This window comes from Dendrobates tinctorius, unplaced genomic scaffold, assembly GCF_039654945.1.
Source record: "Dendrobates tinctorius isolate UK_male_01 unplaced genomic scaffold, ASM3965494v1 ptg000191l, whole genome shotgun sequence".
NCBI lineage: Eukaryota > Metazoa > Chordata > Amphibia > Anura > Dendrobatidae > Dendrobates > Dendrobates tinctorius.
The window spans coordinates 18846454-18874315 of NW_027361858.1; the positions used below are offsets into that span (position 1 = coordinate 18846454).

Consider the following 27862-nt stretch of genomic DNA (forward strand, 5'->3'; position numbering starts at 1 on the left):
TATTTTTAGAAAAAACGGATCCGGCATAAATTTTGGAGAACTGTAGAAACGGATCCGTTTTTTTGCTGGATCCGTCTAGCAGGTTATATCTGTTCCTGGGGGCTGGCCAATTGGATCTGAGCATGCGCAGACTTAAAAAAAACCGGATCCGGTGGCTGGATCCGTCTTTTTCTGGATCCGGCGCATTCCGGCGCCCATAGACTTTCATTGTAGCAAAAAGCTGGAAGCGCCGGATCCGGCGCTTCCGGCTTTTTCGCCGGAGACAAAAAACGTTACAGTAGCCGTTTTTTCCAGACGCCGGAATGAGACAAGTTGCCGGACCCGGCAAAAAATGGATGAAACGCAATGCCATCCGGCACGATCCGGCGCTAATGCAAGTCAATGGGGAAAAACTGGATCCGGCATTGCATTTTGCCGGATCCGGTTTTACAAAAAAAAGCCGGATCGCGCCTGAAGGCAAAAAACTGATGTGTGAAAGAGGCCTTCCCCAACTGCAGCTCCCTCCGCTCTCAGTCTGTGACAACCGCTGAGTAACCATAAACAATGCGCGCTCAGCCAATCACCACTGTCGTTGCTCAGTGACTTGCGGAAGAAAGCTGAGACGTGATTGGTGACCACAGCAGAGTGTGGCTTGTGATTGGCTGTACAGAGGCGGGCAGGACGAGCGGGGAACTGGACGCGCTGAGTCCTGGAAATGCCGCTTCCGGCTGGTACTTTGCTGTCATTACCGCTCTGCCTCCTCTTGTAACGGCGCCGCCGCTGCACGGACCGGTACCGCATGGCAGTGCTATTGTAGAGCGAGGTATTGGAAATAAGCGCGCTGTGTGTACTGCACGCGTCCGATCACCGCTACCTAGACGGGAAGGATTCCTTCTGCCCCCAGTCTTTTAGACGGTATGTTCACACTGAGCTTTTGATCAGCATTTTGGAACATTGAGAAAACCAGGAAAAGAGCTGTCATGTCACCTCCAGAATGCAGAGCTGTTAGTGCATGTTCACACGGCTTTTTCTGCTTTTTCTAGTGTTCTTCCTCAAGACAAACAGTAAGATAATAATACAATAATTGTCCTAATACTTTCTAGAGGAAAGCGGTTCAGCGTCTCCCACAGATGCCCAAGCATTTACACGGCGACCTGTATGTTCTTTCGACGCCGCTGTCCCAGTGTGAACGCACCTCTGCGAAAACGCACTAAGGCCGGTTTCACATTCGCGCTTTTGAGCGCAGCGACGGCCTGCGCACGGCCGCCGCTAAGCCCTGCCCCCTGCCCCGCCTCCACCGGTATCTCCGCCTCCGGGCGCATGACGTTGCATGTGTCGTGTGTCCCCTATCTTCATCACAGAGGGCGCAGGCCGTGCGCAGTCTGCGCACAGTCTGCGTTTGGTGGTGCATGCGTCCTTTTGACGGTGCGCCGAGCACAACCAAAATGCAACAGGTTGCGTTTGGCGCTGCTCGGCGCACCGCCAAACGCAGACTGTGCGCAGACTGCGCACGGCCTGCGCCCTCTGTGATGAAGATAGGGGACGCACGACGCATGCAACGTCATGCGCCCGGAGGCGGAGATACCGGTGGAGGCGGGGCAGGGGCGGGGCTTAGCGGCGGCCGTGCGCAGGCCGTCGCTGCGCTCAAAAGCGCGAATGTGAAACCGGCCTAAGAAAACATCAAAACGGAGCCTGTAAAAATGACATCTTGGCACGGAGATGCACAAAAAGAGAAGTTAGGGGTGTCAGAAAGCGGTGACAATTGTCAATAGGAAGAACCCTCCTGATAGGCCTTCTATATGGGCATGCAGGTCACAGGGAGCTGGATAAAATGATACCTTGATATCTGCGATCTGATGTTTTATTCCAGAGAAATCCAGACCTATAATGACTGACAGTCTGCTCTCCTTATCTACATGTTTCCTACTGAAATAAAGGGAGCAAGCTAATAAGCTGGTATACATGAAGTGCGTAGGAGCATGTTCACACTGGCCGTTCAACAGACAAGAGCTAAGATAGAAAGAAAATGAGCAAATGTCCTACAGTAAGTAAAAATGTAATAGTGCATATAAATAGCAGGGTATTTGCTGAACACTGGTTTTGATCAAAAGTAAAAGCCATCCCACCACAACAAGGTGAACCCAGATCGTGCGTTGCAATTAGGCCGGGATCACACACAGCAAGATACGGCCGAGTCTCGCAGGTTAAAACCAAGCTCTGGCGCCCGCACAGCGGAGCGTGCAGCCGCACAGCAATACATGGAGCTGCACGCTCTGCTCGCTGTAGTGTGATTCCGGCCTTACATAGCGTCCCATGACTGGGTGCCACAGTTGGGATCCGGCCCTGCTTTGCCCTTATTCATATTGAGTTCATTTTTGCCATGTAGTAAGGTTTTAGTACTGGAAATGGTATAGGACTGTCCCGATTGGGGTACACCTTGTCGTTGTGGGATGGCGTTTATGCTTTTATTGATCAAAAAACGTGTTTGCTAAGTACTCTATGTTACTTGTGTGCACTATTTTTACTTACATCAGGGTTTCCGCTCATTTTGTTTCTCTCTTAGGTTTTGTATGTCTCGTACTAGTGATGCCCCCTTTCATTTAAAACAGTGTTTCCCAGACTCCAGTCCCCACAGGTCATGTTTTCAGGATTTCTGTAGTGTTGCAGAGGTGAGAGAATTCTTGATGCCTTGATGATACTTCCAATCTATCACCTGAGCGATACTAAGGAAATCCTGAAAACATGACGTGTTGGGGGGGCCGTGAGGAATGAAGTTTAGGAAACGCTGATTTATAACAACCTCTGGAGGCAGATTCTCATTCAGATCTATGTCCGGCCCATAGATCTTAACACCTCATTTACATATAAGAAAAACCTTGATATCTCTGGAATACGACATCGGTTTGTAAATATCAAAGTATCGTTTTATTCAGCTTCCTATGACCTATATGCCCTTATAGACAGCCTAGGAGGGTTGGTCCTACTGACAGATTCCCTTTAAAATATTGTGTGCTTACCTTCCTCATTCCAGGCCAGTGGGCGCCACCTCTGTCTCTGCCGCTGAGACTGGCGTAGCCAATGCTTGTTTATAGGACTGAATATGGGTACATGACCCCCTTATGTTGAGTCTCCTTTATCCAGAAAGGTTATTTGGCTTCAGGTGTGCACGCGCTGTGTCTAGGAGTGTTGGGAATGCAGGTGGTATGGGTAGACGTCTTGTGTCCAAATGTTTGTATAACACGTAATAGGAGCCACACTGCTTTCTACATTTCCCAGATACAAATGCCCGACTTGCACGTACGCCACTAAAGGACATCATAAATGGAGCATGGTCCAGTTTTAAGAATCCACAGCACATCGTGTGTGTAAATGCCTTTATTGTTTCACTCAAACCTATGTGGCTGTTGTAGACTTTCACACTAAAATAAAAAAAATGTCCAAAGCACCTAAATTAGCGGATACTAGATATGGTCATTTTTATTGTTAATTTTTTTTTTTAACTAGAATTATTTTTTTCTTTTTTAATTGCGGCATATACATTAAGTGGAAATACACTCGGGACTACAGAACAGGAGAAGGACTTGTGTATTCAGTTTACAAGTAAGCTGTGCAGCAGTACTCAATGTCAAGCAGCAGCCGCAAAAGCAAATAAGATTTTAGGGGATATAGAAAGCGCTAAAATCCTGTATTAATACCCCTTTATAAATCACTGGTGAGGCCACATCTAGTATGTGGGATCCAGTTTTGGGCTCCACATTTTAAAAAAGATATTGGGAAGTTATAGTCAGTTCAAAGACGGGCAACTAGATTATTACAAGAGATGGAAGGCCTCTCATGAAGTTGGGCTTGTTTAGCTTAGCAAAATGATGTCTCAGAGGGTATCTCATTTACATGTCTAAATATGTGTGGTCAGCAATAAAGGACTGGCACATGATTTATTCTTTCCAAGGACCATACTAAGGACCAGGGGGCACTCATTACATGTGGAAGAATGATGATTCCGGCAGCTGAATAGGAAAGGGTTCTTTACAGTTAGAGCAGTCAGACTGTGGAATGCCGACCACAAGAGGTAGTAATGGCAGACACTATAACAGGATTTCAAAAAGGGCTGGATGATTTTCTTGCAATAAATGGCATTATAGATTATATATAATCTAGTGATGGAATAATGTGTAACTGATGGGGAGGTTGAACTTGATGGATCTATGTCATTTTTTCCACCTATATAATTATTGTGGGAGAGGTTCCAGCTTTCTGATAGCCGTGTGGATGCACAAGGCGCAGGGTTTTTAAATCAAAACGGAATAAAGTTTTTATTATACTTCATAAACTTTTCAGCTCCAAAACGGAAGCCACTTTCTTCAGCACATATGAATAAACAACACCAGTCCTTATCTCTGGGTAAGGCACAATAAATAAAAACCGTGTCACAGGAACCTCTCCGGCTATAACAGAGTATTCACCAGCTCAGTATTTCCCCAGCCTCAGCACACTACACTCTGCTAAGCTGACACAGCTGCCTGTTATTGGACCTGTAAGACCTGGACTGCGGTATAGGAGCCACCTTTCCCACCAAGGCTCTTTTGTTCGCTCCTAAATCCTGGACCCAAAATCCAATCAAATGATAACTCTCTCAGTAACCTAATGGTACTGCTACAGACTTCCTGGGACGTGCATTGCCAAGGCCAGCTACCTCGGTGACACATACCTGGCATCCAGGACCTTCCCTCCTGCTTTCTTACACTATGAATTGAGATATGTCTACTGAAAACTTATCTGATCAGTATATAATTATATTTTTCAACTGTTTATTGTAGGCCTTACTCTTTCTTGCATCTTTTCAGGTACCTCTAGGTGGTAGAAAATAATGGCTGCCAAGCAGAATGCTCAAGAACGCATACTACAACTTAAAGAAGAAGTAAGCAACCTGACAGAAGAACTGTCCCAGTGCCAGGTAATTTGTGCAAATAGTGGTAAACTCAGGTTAACATGAGAAGTATTTATTCAGTCCCCACGACAGCACCACGAGAGAGAGGGGATCCACCCTTCGGGGACAGAAAACCTACAGACACAAAAAGGGCGTCCCTGTCCCTCGCTTCAGTTTGGTTTCCTGTCCCTGACAGGCGAACCTCTTCAGACATACCTCCGTCGGAAGATGATTCCCAGGGCCGGCTGGTCGGGTCAGGCAGCGGGAGGGCCCCTGCCGCGGCTTGCCCGGTATCCTGGAAGCGCCCACGGCAGGGGAACTGTTGATGATGCGGCAGCAGGGCAAAGCACCCTCCGGGGGGAGGGCTGACTTTAGGGGGCGCATCGCCACGTGTACCGGTAAGTACATGCGCGGGGGCCTCCCTGCTTCGGACCGGGGCCTGCTGGTGGCGTCCAGGGCGAGTGCTCCTCCGTCTGGTGGGGCCGGCGGTGCGGTCTTGGCGGCCACCGTGACGCGTCGGAAGGGGGCGGTACCTGATGACACGGCCGGCGGTGCGGTCTGATGATGCGGCCGGGCATGCGCGGTGGGAGGTGGGGGTACCGGAGGCCACGGATGGGCTTCGCCGGGCGGAGTCCGGGGGGCCGTCCCTAACGCGCATGACAGTATCGGGCAGGCCACCCGGATTCGCCTGCTGGCCCCATCCGGGGCAGGTACCATCGGGGGAGGCCGGCTATTTAAGGGGGCTGCATAGGCATCCAGATGCTTCAAGGCCATTACGCATAATGGACTCATCGGAGCAAGCAGCAGCTGCATCGCCAGATCGCCCGCAGCAGAAAAAGCCCCGCGCTTCAGCTTCCCAACGGCGGTCTAGTGGCAGTAGCCGCCTTAGAGAAGCTAAAGCCAGCCAAAAGGAGAAGGATAAGTCCGGCAGGTCCTCAAGCCGCAGAGACACATCATCGGCTAAGAAGGACCCCCACAGACTACGATACCTCTTTCTACAGGCAGGGGGGTAAGTGATCTTCGTGAAAGATCACTTGGTGATGCATTGTCTCCCCTTATGTTCCCTCTCCTAAATTTAGCAGGGACAAAAGAGTTCTGCTAAGACCAAACACAGGGAGTGTGCCGAATGTGGCGTTCCTCTCCCTGATGGCCACGGGAAGAAACTATAAAGACCCTGCATCCAGAACCTATTAGTGAAGGAGACCCCAGACCTGTCCACCACTCTGAGGGAGTTGGTTAGACAGGAGATAAAGGGTTCTGTTAAAGCCCTATCGCAGGAAAGACGGGTTAGAGAGGTAGAAACCGGGCTTCCGTTTTCAGACTCAGGGAGCGACTCAGGGGAACAGAGATCAGATTCATCCCCTTCATTCTCCTCATCCTCAGAGGCAAGAGCAGGTCGCCCATGTTTTCTGTCCTGACCAGATTAACCGGCTAGTAAAAGCAGTGAACACCACTATGGGGATCGAGGAGCCCCAGTAAGAGAGTTCCATACAGGATCTTATGTTTAAAGGACTGGACAGGAAGTCTCGTAGATCCTTTCCAGTTATTGATAAAATAAATTCCCTGATTACGCGGGAGTGGAAAAGAACCGAAAGAAAGGGTTCCTTACCGCCAGCATTTAAAAAGAAGTACCCGTTTGAGGAATCAACATCAGCCACATGGGATAAAGCCCCAAAACTTGATGTGGCGGTGGCCAAGGCCTGCAAAAGAACCACTCTACCGTTCAAGGATTTGGGTAGTCTGAAAGAACCTCTAGACAGAAGAGCTGATGTGTTCCTGAAGGGGTCTTGGGAAACTTCAGCGGGATCTCTTAGGCCAGCTATTGCAGCCACGTGTACAGCCCGGTCTATGATGGTGTGGCTAGATCGCCTAGAAGAACAGCTCAGGGACAAGGTCCCTAGGGCCGAGATCCTATCCTCCCTCCCTATGATCCAGGGGGCAGCAGCGTTCCTTTCAGACGCATCAGCAGACTCTGTAAGACTATCGGCCAGGTCAGCGGCCTTGTCTAATGCCGCCCGCAGAGCCATATGACTGAAGTGTTGGCCAGGGGACATGCAGGCCAGGTCAAAGCTGTGCAACATCCCTTGTGAAGGGGGACACCTATTTGGCTCGGTACCAGACGAGCTCCTTCAGAAAGCGACCCTTTCTGGCTAGGTGGGAGCAATGCCTTAAATGAGGCTCTACGGACTTTATTGGCATATTTGTATTTCCCAGGGAGCATTGCACCTAGGATTTCACTGATTGAGCGTCTTTGCCGGCTGTCGCAGTGTTTTCTTTGACTGGTCTCCCTGAGGTCAGTGATTGTTTCATGATGTTGGTCTACTAGGCATTGCTCCCACCTATCCAGAATCCTACTCTCGACTGATGAGGGGCAACACCCCGAAACAGCTGTCTGTGGATGGATACCTGGCCTTGGTATTTCCCTTGTCATATTTGTAAACTCGTGAAGAGCTGGATATTGACTTAAAGGGCTACTTAATATGGTGGTAATGGTGGTTTCCGAAAGGAGCTGCCCCTTGGCTGGGTCCTTCCCTGGAGGAAGATCTGGCTAGTCCCGTGTTTGAGACTCTTAAATGAGGCTCCACGGACTTTATTTCCAGACAGAATGAGGCAGCCAGCGGTGAGGAGTGTGTATGGCGCCGGAGATGGCGGTACCGTACACACTGCATACCGCCATCTCCGACGCCATACTTACATACTTACCTGACCCGGAGGAGCGTTGCCGCGGCGCTTCTCTTCGGCCAGAGACTGGGTCGGGAGTGCAGCCAGAATCGCGTATGCGCATAACGCGATCCGGCGCCATTTTACTGAAGACACACTTGCAGTGTGTCTTCAGCAAAATGGCGCCGGACAGTGCAATGGGCATGCACGTCCTCCGGCGCCAGACTCCTCCCCCGGCCTCCAGCAGAACGTGGTGACAGTGCTGGAGCACAGGAAAGAAGGGTGAGTATAAATGTTTTTTTTTTTTTTTTTGAATGTGTGTAGTTTTAATAGGAGTGAGGGGACCATGCATACCAGGATAGGGGAGGTGAGAGGACCATGCATATCAGGATAGGGGAGGTGAGAGGAGCATGCTTACCAGGATTGGGGGATGAGGGGTACCATGCATACCAGGATAGGGGGGGTGAGAGGACAATGCATACCAGGATTGGGGTATGAGGGAGTACCATGCATACCAGGATTGAGGGATGAAGGGTACCATGCATACCAGGATTGGAGGATGAAGGGTACCATGCATACCAGGATTGGGGGATGAAGGGTACCATGCATACCAGGATTGGGGGGGTGAGAGGACCATGCACACCAGGATTGGGCTACAAAGTTAAAATCCATACTGCCAATTATCTACTGAAGACGACGAAATAATGCATGACACTTGTCACTCATAATTAACATAAAACGCACCTAATCCAACAGGAACAGCCTCAAATATAATCACCAAAGCTATATAAGATGTTCACCTCCATTACCCATAATAATGATAATACACAGATATTAATCTATAGTCCCCTTTACGTGCCTTATAATAAATAGGAGCCACCATTAACTTCTAAACAGTGATATACAACCATTAGCAGTGGTAATATTACACAACTGATTATTACAATACAGCACAAGGGTTAATGGGTAAATATAGCAATCACCCCTATTGCACACCCCAATGATAATCCATCAAAGTATATCCTAGTGGACAATTGACACCTTACAGGTGGACAATTGACACCTTACAGGTGGCTTTGGATATAATGGCTACCACTCACAATCAGGTGTTATCTAATTACTGCCAATCTGGTATAGCATTCCTAATCCACCATTCAGATAGTCCTCACAGAGCCCAGTATAATCCCCATGATGCATTGTATATTGGTACATTTACCTCCTAGGTGGTGGAAACACCGGGTGCTGTCACCAGCTGGATCAGCGCTTCTGCCTCGACGTGCGTTTCGGACTCCTTCTTCAAGGGGCCTAACACTCAATACATGTACCGCCATTTAAGTATCCCCCGGCCGCCGCGTGTATCAGCGTGCGACCGGAATCACGTCTACCCGGAAGTGACGCGCTATGTTGCCCTGACAACGGCGATGCCAGCGGGCGTCGGCGTCACACTGTGGGCGGGGCCGGGATGGGCCCGGTCCACAGTCATAGACGCTGAAGGCCAGCAGTCACCGCAGCGACAGGACAACATGCGCGTGCAGGGTAGACGCGTGAAGACACCTCTCTGCACACTGTCCATATTCAAACAGCACATGCATACAAACAACAACAGGTGTAATCATGACCAAAAGAGGGCATATTACCAAACATGTAAACGGGCCACCACAGCAGAAATACATTACTTAATAATTCTCTAAAAAATAGATGCCCAGAACAACCAGCACTATCACAAAAAGTACATCACAAAAATAGTACATACGCGCAATGTATTCACTTTACAAATACAAAACACAGTTTTATAAATAATCACATATACAGATGATATATAAATATAATAATACATAATCATAAACATCACACATAGCAAGTTTTATGATATTGTCATTATGCTTCTGAACATGCCAGTCTTCTTCTTTGTGATCCATATATCTGCCAAGCGTAGCTCCACCATAGGGTCTCAAGATACACCAAAGAATAATGGCAAAAAACTACAAATAAAGAACGTTAAAAAATTAAAAATGAGAATTCAAAGTGACAAGCATCCCCCCAACAAATATGGGTAATCCATACCGGGATTTATAAAGCCTCATAGTGTAAAGAAGAGCATATTTACAAAAACAGGGCATAACTAATGTTCTCATTGAGTCCAGATGGATGGACTGTTATGAATGAGTCACCGGAGGAGGAAAAAACAAAAATACAAGCTAAGTCCAGAAAACCGGAGAGGTTGGTAGCTAGCGGATTGCAGACCCCTGATCCTATTCACAACAACTAACAGTAGCCGTGGGGTGTTCCTACGGTGGTCCTAGACGCCTCGTTCACAGCCGGAGAACTAAATAAACCTAAAGAAAAATGGGGAAATCTAAACTGCCCCAGAGCAGACCCCAAAGCAATAGACAGCCCCCAACATGTATTGACGGTGAAAACACAAACACAAAGACAGGCTGAGCAAACGATGGGGCCCTCACTAACTAGATAGGACAGGAAAGAAAGGCAACTGTCTGCAATCACGCAAAAAGCCTGCCAAAAATAATGTCCAACACGTCTGATAGAAAAGGCCCTGAAGTCACTAGACTTCAAAATCACTATATCAGCACTCAGGTATATTTTGAAAACAGAGCAAAGAGATCAACTGATCAGAGACAAAAATGGAGTTCAGCCAGTCCCAACCAGGGCTGGCTGAACACAAACACTAAGTTAACAAGACAAAATCTCATGGAAAAATAGCAGAGCAAAAACTTAGCTTTAGTAGACAGGACTAAACTGGAGGCCAGAGCTCAGAGCAGAGAGGATCACCAGCAACCCAGCAGGGCGTCGGCGGCCTTATATCCACTCTGATTCCGGATGTCCAATCACACTCCACCTGTTCAGATGACAGGTTTTTCCCATCCAAATCAATTTCACTACCTCCTTTCACAAGCAGAGGGAGTTCATCGGACATCAAAGGTGAAGGAGAAAATGAGCTAATAACAATGGACCGTGCCAAGGGTCCAAATCCATCTGGACTCTAACTGGGCCAGCCTCTTAAAAACACATCCTCCCCATATACCCACCTCAAGCATATCAATACTCCTAAATCTTAACAGGCTTCCGTCGCATCCATGATGTTTTCTAAAATGGCGGGGAATCGTTTTCAGTGATAATATATCTTCAGTGGCTGCCGCTGCCTCAATACCGATTATATGTTCTCTAACATGGATCTTAAATTGTCGTGTTGTCATGCCTACATAGATCTTTCGGCACGGACATACTGCATAATATATAACATTTTTGCTCACGCACGTAATGCGTTTTCTGATTGTAAATTCACGGGAGCCATCTTGGCTCCGAAATGAGTCCGCACGATCAATATTAGCACACACAACGCAGCGGCCATATGAAGACGATCCCATTCGTACCGCCATCTGATCCAAAAACGTATGATTTGGAGCACCCGTATAGTGGCTATAAACCAATCGGTCCCGTAAATTTTTGGATCTTCTGGCTGCGATGGCCGCCCTATCAGGTATAAATTTAGAGATCACCGGGTCCGCTTTTAGGATATGCCACGACTTATTCATAATTTTTCTCATCTGAGCAAACTGAGAATGGTAATCCGTTACGAACCTTACCATATTTTGTTCTCCCCTCTGTTTCATGTCATACAAGAGGCTATTCCGAGATGAATATTTACTTTTTTAGTCATGCGGTTGCTGAATCCAAGTTCCCTTAACCTCAAACTAAGATCATTTGCTTGTTTCAAATCTCTTCCTCTGTAGAACATAATCTACGTAGTCGCAAAAACTGACCTGTTGTATTATATGTCCAGGATGGGATGATGTGGCATGAAGAAGCATATTAGTCGATGTCGGTTTTCTGAAGATGCTTGTCTGCACCTCACCTCTATCATCTTTATACAACTGAACATCTAAAAATTCAATTGTCTTTGGATGGTATTTGTACGTAATGAAGATATTGACATCATTCTCATTGAGAGACGACATAAATCCCTCAAGTCCATCCAACGTTCCCTGCCAGATCAGTAAAATATCGTCGATGTATCGCGTCCATGAGATACAAAGTGTCTGAACAGCCTATTAATGACGCCCATAGTATTAGCAGGCGGGCCGCTCAGCACTATAGTATGCATCACACAGAAAAAATAAGCGTCATTAATAGGCTGTTCAGACACTTTGAACCACACATATCTGTGTGACTGATGTCCTATGCAAGCCTTATTTGTGTGCATTTTTTCCACTAGGCAGCCAGACCCTCTTGAGTTACTGGCTGTTTTCATCAGTGGTTTGCACCTGTGCTGCCCCAGCCTTTATCAATGGAGGTCTGCTGCATCCTGCTAGTGCATTAGTCAGGGTTTTGGTGAGTCTACCTTACAAATGTGTTTTTTTTTTTTAATTTTTGGGAATTTTTTCCTATGTGCGCTGTTCGGTACCTGCGTGCTGGGTCTGGAACTTGAGGCTGCATCCACTGTTCCCAGGGGGAAGCTTGAAGGAGGCGGGCCTTCCCCTGCAACCTGTGTGAAGCCTGAGTGAGCCGGACCTTCCTCCCTACCAAGGGGGGCTGGGAGAACCTGAAAAGGGTGCACAGTGTCGGAAGCATTAGAGGAGAAAGCGCGCGAAGCAGGGGAGTCTGGCACTGGTGGAGTACAGTGCAGAGAGCAGCGCACAGAGCGGTGAGCGGCGCGCCCTGCTTCCCCCACTAGAAGGTACTGGTGTGGCGACGGGCCATATAGGAGCCCAGGTCGTCTGCAGAGAGCCGTGCCAGTGGAGCAGAGCCATGTGTTGTAGCAGCCAAAGAGAGGAGTGCACTGTCCCGGGAGTACTAGCAGCACACAGACCAATATCCGCCGTCGCCTGCCGCCAACAGCGGGGACCAGGGATTGTGGGACGTGCAGTGTGTGTCCAGTGATGACCAGAGAACCAGGTGCCGTACACTACGTGACTGTGAGCACCGCACACGTGCTGCCCAAGAGGGACCGCATACGAGACTGACACTTGCACCTTGACGTTACCAGCTGTTGATTGCCCTGATCCTTGTGACCGGACTTCACCAGTTAAGATAGTTAAGGAGCCACATTGGGCTTATACAGGACTGAGGCCCTCACCGTTGTTTAGCCACTACAGTATATGGACTAGGGGCAGTGGAAGGTACCGGAGACCGACCATTGCCGCTGGAAGACGGACCAACCACTACAGTTCCATCCTGGAGAAGGTGCTGCGCCCGCCGTTGCCGGTGCTATTGAGTGCGCAGCAGTAGCTGCAGTGTTAAGGACTTCCTGATACGCTTATTACCGAATTATCGTTATTTGAACAGTTGTACTTCACTATTTTCTATGCTCGCTACTTGCTGGTGTGAGTGAGCCCTAATGGTTCCACTCCTGTGTTGCACACGTGTTTGATGAACCACTGTGCCACAGTCCAGGGAGAGCCTGGAGGGGAGTAACTAAGAGAACACCTGGTTCTCCACTAGAGCCCCTGATGGTGTTGTTAGACTTGAGCCTAGGTGGACACCAGGTGCTACTCCAGGACAGACCATCAGAGCTGTGCCAGCTGACCCCTAAGTGGAAAGGGAAGCAAGTCCGGCCAGGAACAGGATAACAGAAGGTATACAGCTGGTAGACTTATGCGGAATCAGGCTCAGGCAGGACTGGTACAGGAACATGGGACAGCCACATGTACGGGATCACAGGTGCAGATACACAGGTGCTGGTTCAGACGGATCAGGTACAGGACTAGACACAGACAGAACGAGTTACGGTGTAGGTAGGGCAGGATTAAGTGTAGGCAGGACGGGCAGGATCAAGTGTAGACAGAGCCGGCGAGGTCAGGTAAATGGGATGGACAGGCTCAGATTCTGAGTGTACAGTTACGGAGACCATACAACTAGAGAGCAGGATGTATACTGATTACTAAACTTGCTAAGGCACCTTCCTTTTGGGGACGGTGCCTTAACCCCCTCACGACATATGCCGTACTAGTACTTCGCATGTTGTGTCTCCCCCTTTGATGTGGGCTCTGGCGCTGAGCCCACATCTTTTCCAGCACATTTCTGCTGTTTTGAACAGCTGACATGTGCCTGGAACAGTCGCAGGTGGAATCGCGATCCACCCGTGACTGTTAACCCATTAAACGCTGACAGGGGCAGTTAACGTGCGCATCTGGCAATCGCGCCGGAAATCCCATCCCATCCATTCGTGACCCCCATCATGTGATCGCGGGTCACCGATTGGTCAGCATGACAACCAGAGCTCTCCTGCAGACCTCTATGGTTGTCAGTGCCGCCCGGTGGTCTGTGCTCATAGCAAGTCAGCAATTATGATACATGCAGGTGATCTGATCATCGCCTGTATGTAGTAGCGCCGATCAGGTTATGGCAGCTTCTAGTCTATGAATATAAAAAAGACTTAACCCGATCACTAAATGGCGTAATAAACACCAGAAGTACGTTTTTTTGTGACTGCAACATTGCATTAAAATGCAATAATGGGCAATCAAAAGATTGTATCTGCACCAAAAATGGTATCATTAAAAATGAGGAAAGTTCTGCAGTGTGCAGGCGCCAGGAAAGGTCAGAGAGGCCCAGCGCCTGTGCGCTGCAGTACTTTGCTCTGCTCTCAACAGGGCAGAGAAGTACGCCTGTGTAGGAGCGCGATGCTGGGGAGCGATGAAGCAAGCAGAAGGGTGGTATCGCAAGAAGATGCGAGGCGACACCCATCGGACTGGACCTCCCTTCCCCTCCCGGGTGAGTATAATAATACTTATTTTTCTTATCTTTCAGGTCGGATTGGGGGCTTATCTACAGCCTTATATAAAGCTGTAGATAAGCCCTGAAAGGCAGCGGCTGCATCTTATATCTGCCAAAACTGCTGACAGGTTCACTTTAAGTTACATTCCCACAATTAATTTTTGGTGAATTTTTCGTTCACATAAAAACGCAGTGTCTCACGTTCCAGCAAAGTGGATGAGATTTGTAGAGATCTCATGCCCATTGAACATGTCAGATTCTCTTGCGGGTACTCCTGTGTTTTATGTGCAGATCTTTCCCATAGACCTGCATGAGATGTGGCAAATCTACAAGTAAAAAAATGCACCTGTATTTTTTCCAAAACTTATGTAGTGTGCACATGACTGTATCAGTAAAGTTTAGCCAAAGCGAAATGGGTATAAAAAAGATTTATTATTTAAAACATGACATGCCAAATACAAGACAAAAAACGCAATGTTAAAAGTATGTAAACAATGAAAAAACGCAAGTAACCTAATAGGTGCAGAAAATCTGCCATATCAGAAACTCGCCAAATTCTCCTGGTGGAAATTTGGCCCTAGAGGGAGTGGTAGTGGTCTCTGACCGACCCATGACCCGGACAGGCAGATAACTATCATCTTTGTGTTTTGCCTCATTACACTTTTCCATTGTAGAGCCAATGCTATGTATAGTAAGGGAACAATAGATACATTTTGAGCAGCATCGGTCCTCTTGTAGCGCGCGCGTGGCTGCTGTTCAACCTGCCCGTACTTTGCAGCGCAACAAAGGAACAATGACTCTTCTTTTGGCAATGTCCTATTTTTTTTTTTTTTATTGTGCGTATATCTGCTTTCCTAACCCGAACCATTGAGTAAACAGGTAGCTGCCATAAACGATTACAAAGAACGCCTTTTCTTCTCCTGTAATCAGAATGTGCACGAAGACGTCTGTGATCTCAATCTTCCAAACTTTCTTTAAACTGCCAGAGCCTGAATAACAATCCAGTCTCAGTGGTACAGCGGCGTGCCTAAGCGTCCCTCTTTTGTCAGTTTCCATTCCACAGTAACTCCTTCTTTAGCTGCATCCATTATTAATGGGAACAACACAAAGGGAAATTCTTTAAATGGAAATGATGAAAGGGAAATGTTCTCTGATTTATTCTAATTCAATATGATGATGCGCCTGGTGGATGAACTGCCGGAGCCGCCGGTAGCGGGTGACATTCACGGCTGCTGCTCCACTTTATCTAATAGACTCAGTTTTATCTGCAACCTGTCTTCTGTTTATTTCTGGGCACCGATAACACACATTCTTTTGCAAATAATGTCATTCAGGGAAAGACTTGTGCAATGGTATAGAAAAAAAAGTAGTGGAAAATGAAATACTTAAAAAAAAAATAACATAAAAAAAAAATTGAACCTCGACTAATCATACAATGACTTTGCCTTTAACAAAAATATATTTCTAAGAAATGTTGTATTTTCTTAAAATCTCTGTATGAGTAACATATATATTTTGTATGTAAGGTTGACTTTTGTGCCCATCTGAAAAGACAGCCAGCCATAAAATTAGCACAAATGAGGTCCATTTCAACTCTTCTTGCAATGTCCTTTGAGGGTTATTTGTGAATCCTGTTTTTCTACGGGTGTCATTTGGGGCATCATGCCCTGCCAAAGAAACACAAAGCACCTTGCACTTTTTGGGAAAGATATTTGATTGCTGCATTGCCACTTTTTTGGGGGGCTGAAAAAATATGACCGCAGTTTACCCTTGTCGGAAATATACCTTAAGCCAAAAGATCATCACCCACCATATGAAGTGTAGTACATTATTTTGTAACTATATTAAAAAAAAATGAATAAATTGTCAGTAATTAAAAGAAACTGGTGTCCTCCATGCCAGGTTTGAACAAGGGTGCGGCAAATTTAATGAGTCTGTTAATGAATTTGGCCCATCTGTCAGCTGGAGCCAAGAGCTCTAATATTTTTATTACAACAGTTATATACGGACCGGTTTTTTTTTTCTTCTTTTTCAGGATTTGTCAGTGACAGCAATTTGGGGGTACTCATCACTTATTACCTTACCTAACTTTTATTCTTTATGTGGGGAAATAGAAAAAATAGCAGTAACTGTTTTTTACGCTATAAATACGCTGAACAAATAAAGTGCTACCTTTTATTCTGTGAGTCGGCATGATTATTGTGATGGCAAATTTATATAGTTTTATGTTGTACTTTTCGTAAAATAAATAATCTGCTAAAAAAGTTGTCACTATATTTTGAAACGGTATTACAGTTTTATGTCGATGGACCCGTATGAACTTACTTTTTTTTTTTTTGATCACTTTTAATTACATTTTATTACGTGGAAAGTACAATAGAAACGACCATTTTGGATTTTTTTTTCTTTTAAAACCAGGGCTGTGGAGTCGGAGTCGTGGAGTCGGAGTCGGTGCTCATTTTGGTGGAGTCGGAGTCGGAGTTGGAGCCGGTATAAAATGGACCGACTCCGACTCCTAAAATATATAATAAATTGGGTACAGTAATTCAATGCAGGATGTGCTGAATATTTTTTCATAGGAGTTTGGGAAAGTTATGAAATGTCCTATAAATGGCTGTTATATTCCTGATCTAAGGCTACATTCACACACAACGTTTTTCCTGTGTTTTTTGAGGACACGTTTTTCAGCTGCAAAAGCTGATCATCTTTTTAAAAAACTGCATCACCTGAAAGGTTTTTGAGCTCATAGATAATGTTTTCAATAGCAAAAGCAGATTAGAAATCTGCTCTATCTATATATCCATTTATCCATATCTGTCTATCCATATCGTATCTGTACCAAAAAGAATGAAAACCGGGTAGTACACCAATATATATTCTGTTCTATCTAAACATCTTGATTATTGGAGCATAAAAATGATTAAATGTCTGAGGTTCACATTGTACTACAATAAATTTTTCACTTAAATATAAGCAATATGTGTGGGAGTCGGAGTCGTGGAGTCGGAGTTGGAGTCGGTGTAAGGGAAATTGAGGAGTCGGAGTCGCAGGTTTGGCTTACCGACTCCACAGCCCTGTTTAAAACACTTCACTATTTAGTGTCATTGAAATATTAACTTTATTCTTCAGGTCGATACAATAACAGTACAGAATTTATATATTTTTTTTTTTTACTACTTTTACCCTTTACCCACACACTTGGGTAGTTCACCATTTTACAAGATCAATAACGTTTTTTTTTTTTTTTTACTTCTCTACAGACAAGACAAAGTTGTATGAGGCTTTATATTTTGAGGGTAATGTAGTTTTCACTGGTGCCATTTATGGTTATAAACAACTTTATTATCACATATTTAAATTTTTTTTTTGAGGATTGATGAGGAAAAACCACCAATTCTAGTATTGTTTCCGTTTTTTTTCCCTTCAACGTATGGAATAAATAATGCTGTAGTTTTATAACGTAGATCAATACGATTACAGTAATGTTATTTATAACTCTTTTTTTTTTGTTTTCCTACTTTAACACAAGGAGATGTACCGTATATACTCGAATATAAGCAGACCTGAGTATAAGCCGAGGCACCTAATTTTACCACAAAAAACTGAAAAGTTATTGTCTCGAGTATAAGCCTGGTATGCATGGCCCGCTCATCCCTATCCTGCTATGGTTGGCCCCCTCTTTATCTGGTATGCACGGTCCCCTCATCTCCATCCTGGTATGCACGGCCCCCTCATCCCCATCCTGGTATACATGACCTCCTCAGCCCTATCCTGGCGCGCATGACCCCCTCAGCCCTATCCTGGCGTGCATGGCCCCCTCAGCCCTATCCTGGCGCGCATGGCCCCCTCAGCCCTATCCTGGCGCGTATGGCCCCCTCAGCCCTATCCTGGCGCGTATGGCCCCCTCAGCCCTATCCTGGCGCGTATGGCCCCCTCAGCCCTATCCTGGCGCGTATGGCCCCCTCAGCCCTATCCTGGCGCGTATGGCCCCCTCAGCCCTATCCTGGCGCGTATGACCCCCTCAGCCCTATCCTGGCGCACATGGCCCCCACAGCCCTATCCTGGCGCGCATGGCCCCCACAGCCGTATCCTGGCGCGCATGGCCCCCTCAGCCGTATCCTGGCGCGCACTGCCCCCTCAGCCCTATCCTGGCATGCACAGCAGAAAAACATTTAAAACACAAAGCAAAACATCCCACTTGCCGTCTTTGCACTCCCTTGCAGCATCTTGTTCAGATGCCAGCAGCAGAATGTGCTGAAAAACTCGGCTTATACTCGAGTATATACGGTGTATATTTTTTTTGCATCATTTTGAGAGCCATGGTTTTTTCTTTCATCTTTTCGTTTACAGAGCTCTATATAGGGGTTTGTTAGAATTGCAATACAGCTTTGGAATTCTGAAAAAATATATGAGACGCTTAGCATAAAATTTGGCCAAATATTATCTGCCCACCAGCCAACGTCAAGGCAGCCTCAAATCTGATGGGTACCTACACTGTGCGAATCTCTCTCTAAGGCTGATGTCTGATTTCCTGGATGAATGTGGACACGTCTGTCAGCGACGCCTGCATTTATGGGTAAGTAGGGACCTGCTATAATTCCAAAGCTGTATTGCAATTCTAATTACATATATTCCACATTGACATGCTTTAGCATGTGTGGTGTAGTAACCACTGTGTCCGCTAGGGGGTGCTGTGTGGATGTCCCAGGAGAAAGGATGAATGGCAGAATACTGAATGGCCATTATGTATCTCAAAGTGGGTGGCTTTGAGATGGAGACTTATGTGTTGATCAGCAGTGATACTGCTGAGGTGCTGCTTTAGTGTGACAGGGAGAAGGCTCCAGGTAACTAGGGAGATGGGCGGGCCAGTTACCTACAAACCCACCCAGGGGGTGTGTTTAAAGAACACTGTTGTAAAGAGTGTGAGTGGTTGAAGGACCTGTGATGAGGTCATAGTCATGTGACCCGGTGGGCGTGGCTATGGACCATATAATGTGACAAGCCCCCCGACGAAGCTCAGCGCGAAACGTGCGTTGGGGCTTGGGACCTGACATGCAGTAGACACACGCCCCACATGGGTAAGCATGATTCACCTGGGTACTCTCTCCCTACATTCTTTGTTGCACATTAGCACTATACTTTTGATTTATATATGAGATTTATGAGGAACTTTACTCCATTAACTTCAGTGAAAGTGAGATATAATATTTTGGCGCAACTTTATTGCATCTGCCTTATGTGTGTAGGGTCTTTGTATAACCTTGTTGCATACCATTGCATCTAACGTCATATATGCTGCTGTTTTCTCCCTATTCTTTGTGTCATATCTGATACCTGATTGCATTGTTGCATTTTGATATACTGATAAATTTTTATCTATTTTGTATCAATAAAGATTATACTTTTTTATTATAATTTTTGAATTTTGTCTTCTATATTTTGGGCGTTACACTCCGATTTTTCTATGTAGGTGTTAATATAATGTGGCCAGGGTAGGTCACATGGGGTGAATGCAGGGACCCGATTGGTCCATATGGAAGGTTTCGTGCACAGAGATGTCTGTCTTCCTGACAGCACGTGTGGACGCTGTGTTTAATGGCTGCAAGTGCCTGAGAGTTCCCAGGGAGAGGGAATGATTGTCTGCAGCATGTAGAAGCAGCCATGAGGTAAAACCCTGACAGGGGATATAATTGTGAGGCTGAAAAGCCTGCGTATTGGACATTGCTAACAGAGTGAAGCTCTGTCATGGACGCTATGCCGTTTATATGAACTTTATGTCGCTGGTCATAGTTTATGATGCCAGAATAAACCGCATGGACTGTTATTGCTTTATGGAAAATCTGTGCCGGATCTGATTTTGTGGCTGCTGAGCGAGTATCCCCTACCTGAATAACAGCGCTACCTCACACATGGTAGAGTGCAACCATTCTTTGTATATTGTATATGGGGGTAGCTCCTCTTGGTATGCACCTATTCACACTAGTTTGAATGTGCCAGTCAGTTTTTTTGTCTCTTGTATGTTAGCTTACTGACCGAGCACTCCGCCCTCCACCAGGTGGTGATTTTAATTATAGCAGGTCCCTACTTACCCATAAATGCAGGCATTGCTGACAGAGGTGTCCACATTCACCCAGGAATTAAGACATCAGCCTTAGAGAGGTATTCACACAGTGTATGTACCCATCAGATTTGAGGCCGCCTTGACGTTGGCTGGTGGGCAGATAATATTTGGCCAAATTTTATGCTAAGAGTCTCATATATTTTTTCTATAATTCCAAAGCTGTATAGCATATCTAATTACATATATTCCACATTGACACAGGAGGAGCAAGTTCGAGTACAGGTAGGAAGGAGTGGAGTGTGACGGAACAGGTTTGGACCTGTTCACACAGGAGGGGAACCGCAAGGCTGCGGAGAAAAGCAGGAGAGCAGCAAGAGGTTCTGCAGCAGAGCCAAGCAGAACCGCAAAGTACAGAGAACAGGCAGAGCCTACAGAGCAGGCAGAGTCACGAGAGAGCAGAGCATGAACTGCCGCAAGATTGCGGAACATAAGCAGACAGGGAGGACACAAGGAGAAACACAGCAGGGTAAGAAGCCAAAGACAAGGAGACAGACAGACAGACGGATGTAGGACAGAGTTCCGACAGGGTAACAGTACGAGACAAGACACAAGACCAAGGACACAGGGAACAGAGTACACACAGATGCAAAACAAGGCTAGGAGCTACAGCACAGGGACCAGGAAATACTGCCTTCTGGAGGACAGACAGACAGTACCAAGCAAAGCTAGAAGAAAAGCCTCCAGAGAAGGCAAGACATAGGACAGGGCCTGGCTTTCTCAGCAGCAAGGAACTGAGTGAACACATTGTACAGGCCAGCTTCAGTGGGTGGAGCAGCCCTTAATACTAGAGGGCTCTTGGTAATTGGTCAGGGAGACATTAGACATGTGCACCCTGACTCCATAAGAACCCGAGAGTTCAGGCGCCGCCCCCTATACACACAGCCAGGAAACATGCAGAGAGCAGACATGAGACAGAGCATGGAGCTGGCAGCAGACAGAAATCACAGCATGGCCTGGAGCAGTGAGAAAGTTGGTGAGTGGGAAATGGGAGGCCATGCAGCGATGCCAGCAGGGTTGTTACACTTACAATAGCTGCTTGAGGTCTAAAACAGAAAATGCTCCCCCTTAGCGGTAATTATATATATATTTGTAAAAGAAATATATATCTTTCATATAGAAATGTTTGCAAATAGTGCAAACATTGCATTAATACATTTTAATTACTATTTTAAGCTTAAATTCACAAAAACAAGCTACAAGAAAACTGGTGGCACCTTCCCTTTAATGATTTTAGTAATAATGAGCAATACAAATAACTTTCAATTGTGGGATTATGGATATGTGCACACGTTGAGTATTTGCAGCAGAAAAATCTACTGATGTGTTTGTAGGAAAAGCGCTACGTAAAATATGCACGGTTTTGCAGGCGTTTTTGCTAAGTTATTTGCCATTTATTAAAATAGGTGAAAAATGTTGAAAGAATTCACATGCTGCAGATGTGAGACTGCTTCAAATCTGCAAGGAAATATAAGCAGCATGTGCATGAGACATCCGGAATCTCATTCACGTTGCTGATACTGTAAAATGCTGTGTTTTCTCAGGAAAAACGTTGCAAAAATGCAACAGACAGTCCTGTGTAAATCTGGTCTTGAGCAGGTTTTCGTACCTCACAATTGTGTGTTTGTGCCATAATTAAGATGTTTTGATCAGTGAAAGTTGAGTAGATGAGCGCCGAATTGATTGCTGAGATGAAGGGTCTGAACCACTCGGTTTAAGGGCTTATTCAGACAATTCAGACTTCAGTTTTTCACAAATTGAACACTTAGGCTATGTGAACAAGTGCGGAATTGCCCCGGAAATTTCCGCGGCAATTCCGCAACTCCCTGCCGTGGGAAATACGCATGGGGAATTCCCGCGAAAAACTAGCATTTTGCAAGCGTAATTAGCTTGCGAAATACTAGCGTTTTCCAGGCGATCTGTAGCATCGCTTTGACAAGTGTGACCAACTTTTGCCTATGCAGCATCAATAGTAAAAAGATATACAGTAATGTTAAAAATAATAATAAAAAAAAAAAAAAAATCGCGATATTCTCGCTTTCCGGCGGCCCCGCAACTCCTGTTCCCAGCGAAGCCTTGTGACAATGACCCCAGATGACGTAGCATCACGCGAGACCGCTACGTCATCACTGGTTATTGTCGCAAGGCATCGCTGGGAACTGGAGTCGCCAGGAGTGTGGCTGAGAGGCGAGAAGGCTGCAGGGGCCGCCAAAAGGTGAGAAAAACACGATTTTTTATTTTAATTATTTTTTTTAACAGGGATATGATACCCAGGGCCTGAAAGAGAGTCTCCTCTCCTTCAGACCTTGGGAACCATCCGCACATTTTCCGCTTTCTTTGCGCAAGGTGGACATAGCCACATGCGGAAAGTAAGCGGATCAATGCATACCTATGTGTGTGGAATTTCCGTAATTCCCAAAAAGAATGAGCATGCTGCGTATTTTTCCGCAATGCAATTCCGCTGCGGAAAAATACGCAGCATTAGCACAGCATTGCAGAATGCCATTGAATTCAATGGGTTGCGGATTGTAAGCGTTTTCGCTGCGAAAAAACGCGGCAAAAATGCTTAGAATCCGCACGTGTGCACACAGCCTTAAGATTATGGTCTATGAGGCCATTAACACTTCCGTGTATTTTCTTTGGACCAAGTTGTCCTCAGAAAATCACCGAGACATGACCGATCTTGAACCAATTATGAGGTCAAAATTGCCAATGCAAGTCTATGGATCCGTGAAAAAATAAAAAACGGACAGCACGCGATGCTATCCATGTGCTTTTTGTTTTTGCTCTTTGCTATGAAAGTTTGTCAACTGGACTGTGTTTTGCTTGTGAGAAAAATCGCTATCTGAATGAGGCATTATGCTGTTTTTTTTTGGCTTTTTTTAATACTTTCCTTGGTAATACATACTTAGCATGGTATGGACTATAAATTTACATTTCATTTTACACTTCTCTGTTCTACTCTGCAAGTGTCAGCTGAAAAAATGCTGATCATGCATAGAGTTAGTCTCCCAGTTGAGTACTTTTGAATGTTCATAGTGGCTATCATTGGTCACCCCCATACACCAAAACTTCTGAAGCCTCTATAAGGCCACATTCACACATTGAGTATTTGGTCCATATTTTACATCAGTATTTGTAAATTAAAACCAGGAGTAGAACAATCAGAGTAAATGTATAACAGAAACATGTCAACTCTTCTTTATTTATCACTCATTCCTGGTTTTGGCTTACAGATACTGATGTAAAATACTGACTCAACGTGTGCACGTGGCCTAAAATGCCCAAATGTTTTAGCAATGACATGTACCCTTTTCCCTTCACCCATGACAGTACACTTGAGAGAGAGGGATTCACTCAGCATGGACAGGAAAACCTGAAATAAAAGGGCGGTACCTCTCCCTCACATCAGTTGGTTTACTGTCCTTGATGGGGAACCCTCATGCTGAAACTCGGCGATGAAGAGTTTTTTTTATCTCTTGCACGCTCCTGTCCCTGGTGCTGGAAGAGCAGGCAGTATGCCTGGGCAAGCCTTCAGGTGATGGAAGCTCCGTCCACAGGTACAGTGGGGGGCCTTAGTGCAAGAGCGGGTGGCACAGGCAAAGCTGCTGTACATGTCTGGATTCGCCGCCCTGGGAGTGGGCGTGCCCAAGTGACGTCGGAGGATGCTCGCCGGAAACAAGATGGCAGGGCCCTGGGCGAGAATGCTGGCCGGGACACGTGGTGATGTTGTATGTACCCCTGAACTGCCTCCAAATCCAGTACCCTTAAAGTGCAGTGGGTGGCGAGTGATTTTCATGAATGTCACCATTTTTAATAGGGCTATTTTTTTGTTTAAATCACTAGGAGCATAGGAAAGCTATCGCAAAGAATAGGACTTGAGAGTGTGCCCTATGTAAGATCCCACTAGCAGTGCACTGGACGCAGAGTCTCTGTTCAGACTGCATTAAAAGACTATTATGGATGAGACCCTAGACTTTGCCGCAAGCCTTAAGTCTGTGATCAAGACGGTGGTGGAAGATTCCTGAAAGACCCTGTTTAATAATGGGAAAGAAAAGATATAAGGAGGTCTCTACTGAGTTAGACAATTCTCCAATATCGGTGGGAGAATGTCTCAGTGAGTCTACAGCCTCCTCCTCGGACAGTGATATGGAGGGCAGACCATGCTTTCCAGTTGAGAACACGTATAGGTTAGTCAGAGCTGTTAGGTTATCATTAGGCCTGAAAGAGGAGAAAACATTTAGGTCCCTGGAGGATGTAATGTTTGGAGGGTTGGAGGAGAGAAAAAAGTGCACCTTTCCTGTTAATAGTAAACTACAGGCGCCCATATATAAAAAGTGAAAGAAAACAAAAAGCACTGTTGCCTTGTCCTCATCCTCAAAGAAGAGATGCCCCTTTGAGGAAAAGGACTCCGAGATGTGGGATAAAGTCCCTATAATTGATCGGTACCTTTCAGGTGACATCAAGCCCGGTGGTTAGTAATGGAGAGGCGTCAATAAAACGCTCCTATTACTAACCACATAGTCAAATTGTAATGAAAACACAGACACCCACTAAAATCCTTTAATTGAAATAAAGACACAGACTCCTTTTATTATTCTTAATTAAACCATACTTACGACCTCACCTAATCCATGTGAAGCCCTCGGTCTCCCGTAATAAATATAAAATAAAAAAGCAGCAATGTACCATACCTGTCCATCGTTGTGTCCCACGCTGTAATCCATATCTAGGGGTATATACTGTATATTCTTCAACCTGGACGGTGCTAACATGCGAACGTCCTGGCTGAAAAACAGCGCAGCCTCAGTGATTAGCGGTGACGTCACTGAAGCTGTTCTCGCAGCCGGGCTGAACTGCTGTGAACTCAGGACTGTGGGAAAATGCCAGTGAAGAGGTCATGTCAGTTAAAGTTAAGTGTCTTCATAGCAGATCACCGTGAGAATTTCTCAGTGATCAGCTGTGAATACACTGAGCATGAACTGTGGTGACCTCTTCACTGGCATTTTCCCACGGTACAGAGGTCACCGCAGTTCAGGCTGTGAGGGAGCGTAGACTCCGTGACGTCACCGCTAGTCACAGAGGCTATTCTATATATCTCTCTCTGCAATATAAATACATATATGTGTGTGTGTCACTGATAGATATATATATATATATATATATATATATATATATATATATATATCTCTATCTCTATCTGTTCTGTTCTTTTCTGAGCTGTCCGTGTGATTTTACTGTAGCCATACATGAATTTTTTTTTTTTTTTTTTCTCGAACCCATTGACTTGCATTGGCGAGTCTCGTCCGAGATACGCAGCAAATTACAGCATGCTGCAAATTTTTTCTCGGTCCGATTTCAGCTGAGAAAAAAAATCGCAGATGAGATGTAACCCATTGAATTAAATTGGTGCGAGTGCAATCCTATTTTTTTTTTATCGGATTGCACTCGTCCGTATTTCTCGCAAATGGCTGTGCACCCTTGCACTGTGAGTGGTGCTCTGATTCCTGAAGGCATGAAGGCTCATTCCACCAGAGCCGTGGCAACCTCCTTGGCAGAAAAAGTGAAGGTATCAATTGATCAGATTTGTAAGCCACTACCTGGTCCTCCCCATCTACCTTCTTTAGGCACTACAGACTGAATCTGTCGTCCTATGCTGTCTTGACCTTTGGTATAAGGGTGCTGCAAGCGGTGGTCAGTCTCTAAGGTTTCAGTTCTCCAAAAATCTCTCAGGTGTGCTATCATGGGTGAAGAGAAAACACCAAGGTTACTTATCGGTAACTGATTTATCCAGAACTCATGACAGCACCTGTATATCCCCCCCTTTCTCACCATATGGGTGTGCACTATAGTTTGGGTGTTTTATGATGTGGTGCTGGTTATGTGTGTAAATTAACCTGGAAGTCCTCTCATGCTCTCTAACCCCACTGATGCAGGGGAGAGGTACCGACCTTTTATTTCAATAGGTTTCCTGTCCTTGGTGGCTACCGGTAAGTAACCCTGGTGTTTCAATATCATTTTCTGTTATAGTGCATAGCTTGTTATTTCTCACCTGATGAGGTGGTTTCTAGAAGTCCTTGGTCCAGGTGAGCAGCTGTTCGACAGATCACGTTGGTGCAGCACTGAGATCCAGATGGAATAACAAAAGCTGTTGTGACAAAATGCAAACAGGAATAGCAGACTCTGAATAAGAAGAGTTGAGGAATCTTCAACTGGCATGAACAAGTTGTGTACAGGGAAGCAGAGGAAACTCCGTTATAAGGAATTTGTAGAGCAGAGCTGAGTTACAGAACGATCTAGAAAAGTTGAGTTTTGTCACAATGTCCAATGTGGAGCTGTCAATGGAACGGCAGAATTGCCTCCTCGATCTAGCAAGGCTGAGTCTGTAACATGGCCAAGGTGGAACTGACCCACAGTCTAGCTGAGTGCCCAGAGAAGTAGCAGAGTTGGGTTTGCCAATAGGTTGAAGGACTTGGCAGTCTTGGTATCTTTGAGGATATCAACTACCTGAATACTGAGTTGGCGTGGTGCCACCTGAGCAACCCTATAAGGCTTGGAAGCATGATCTCTGAGGTTTGCGCTGGATTTCCATTGTATTTATTTTGCTTATATAGTGCCATCATATTCCTCAGCTCTTTGGTAACGCTGGTGACGTGTCCACTCCAGAGGATGCGTCTTGTGGACAGTAGAAGCATCACCGGCGTTACAATGTGAAGTAAAACACATGATCAGCTGGTAATATTTACCTTTATTGATTTATTCATCTGTGATTGGCCACCTGATACATAAATATATCTTTTCTTTCCATCTGTGTTCCCTCGTAACAGCTAAGGCGAAACGCACGTTGGGTGTGTGGCAATAACCGGAGTGTATATCTACCTATTTCCCTTTTACTTTAAACTCTTTTTTCCATGTAACATCTTGGGGTATGTGCAGACGGTCAGTAATCGGCAGCGCTTTGGACGCAGCACATGTAACATACGAGTAGTTGGCAAGGCCGAAAAAAGACATTTGTCCATCCAGTTCAGCCTATATTCTGTCAGAATAAATCCCCAAATCTACGTCCTTCTAAAGAACCTAATAATGTCCGCTGCATCCAAACCTTTGCTGGTTTTTGAACGCAGGTGATTCTGAATGTGTTCACTGAACTGTGCAGAATCACCGTGTCCTATACACTGCACTGGTGATATTTATCTTCTGGAGACTTGCATCTCCGCAAGATAAATATACATGCTGTGGTCTGGAATGGACGCCAATGCACGCCTAGTGGAAATGGGATTTTTTTGAAATCCTATCCACTATACTGTAATGTCTGGCCACTGCGGGTTGGATGCTGCTGATGTACGCTGCATCCAACCCACAGCGTTTACTCAACGTGGGAACATACCCTTAGATGTGAGTTTTAGATATCCCAGGCTGTTTCTGGTATCTTGCACCAAGCA

The 27862-nt window shown here is 45.7% G+C and overlaps 1 protein-coding gene across 4 annotated transcripts in view; it reads left to right on the top strand.

The window, feature by feature from the left end:
• The first annotated feature begins 624 nt into the window (after positions 1-624).
• CNTLN (centlein) overlaps positions 625-27862 on the top strand; it is a 494856-nt gene continuing 467618 nt past the window's right edge. For all 4 annotated transcript variants that reach the window (XM_073552475.1, XM_073552478.1, XM_073552476.1 and 1 more), the window contains exons 1-2: positions 625-894; positions 4824-4933. In XM_073552475.1, the coding sequence (XP_073408576.1) occupies positions 4847-4933 (87 nt within the window). In that variant the 5' untranslated portion in view covers positions 625-894; positions 4824-4846. The remainder of the gene's footprint in view (positions 895-4823; positions 4934-27862) is intronic.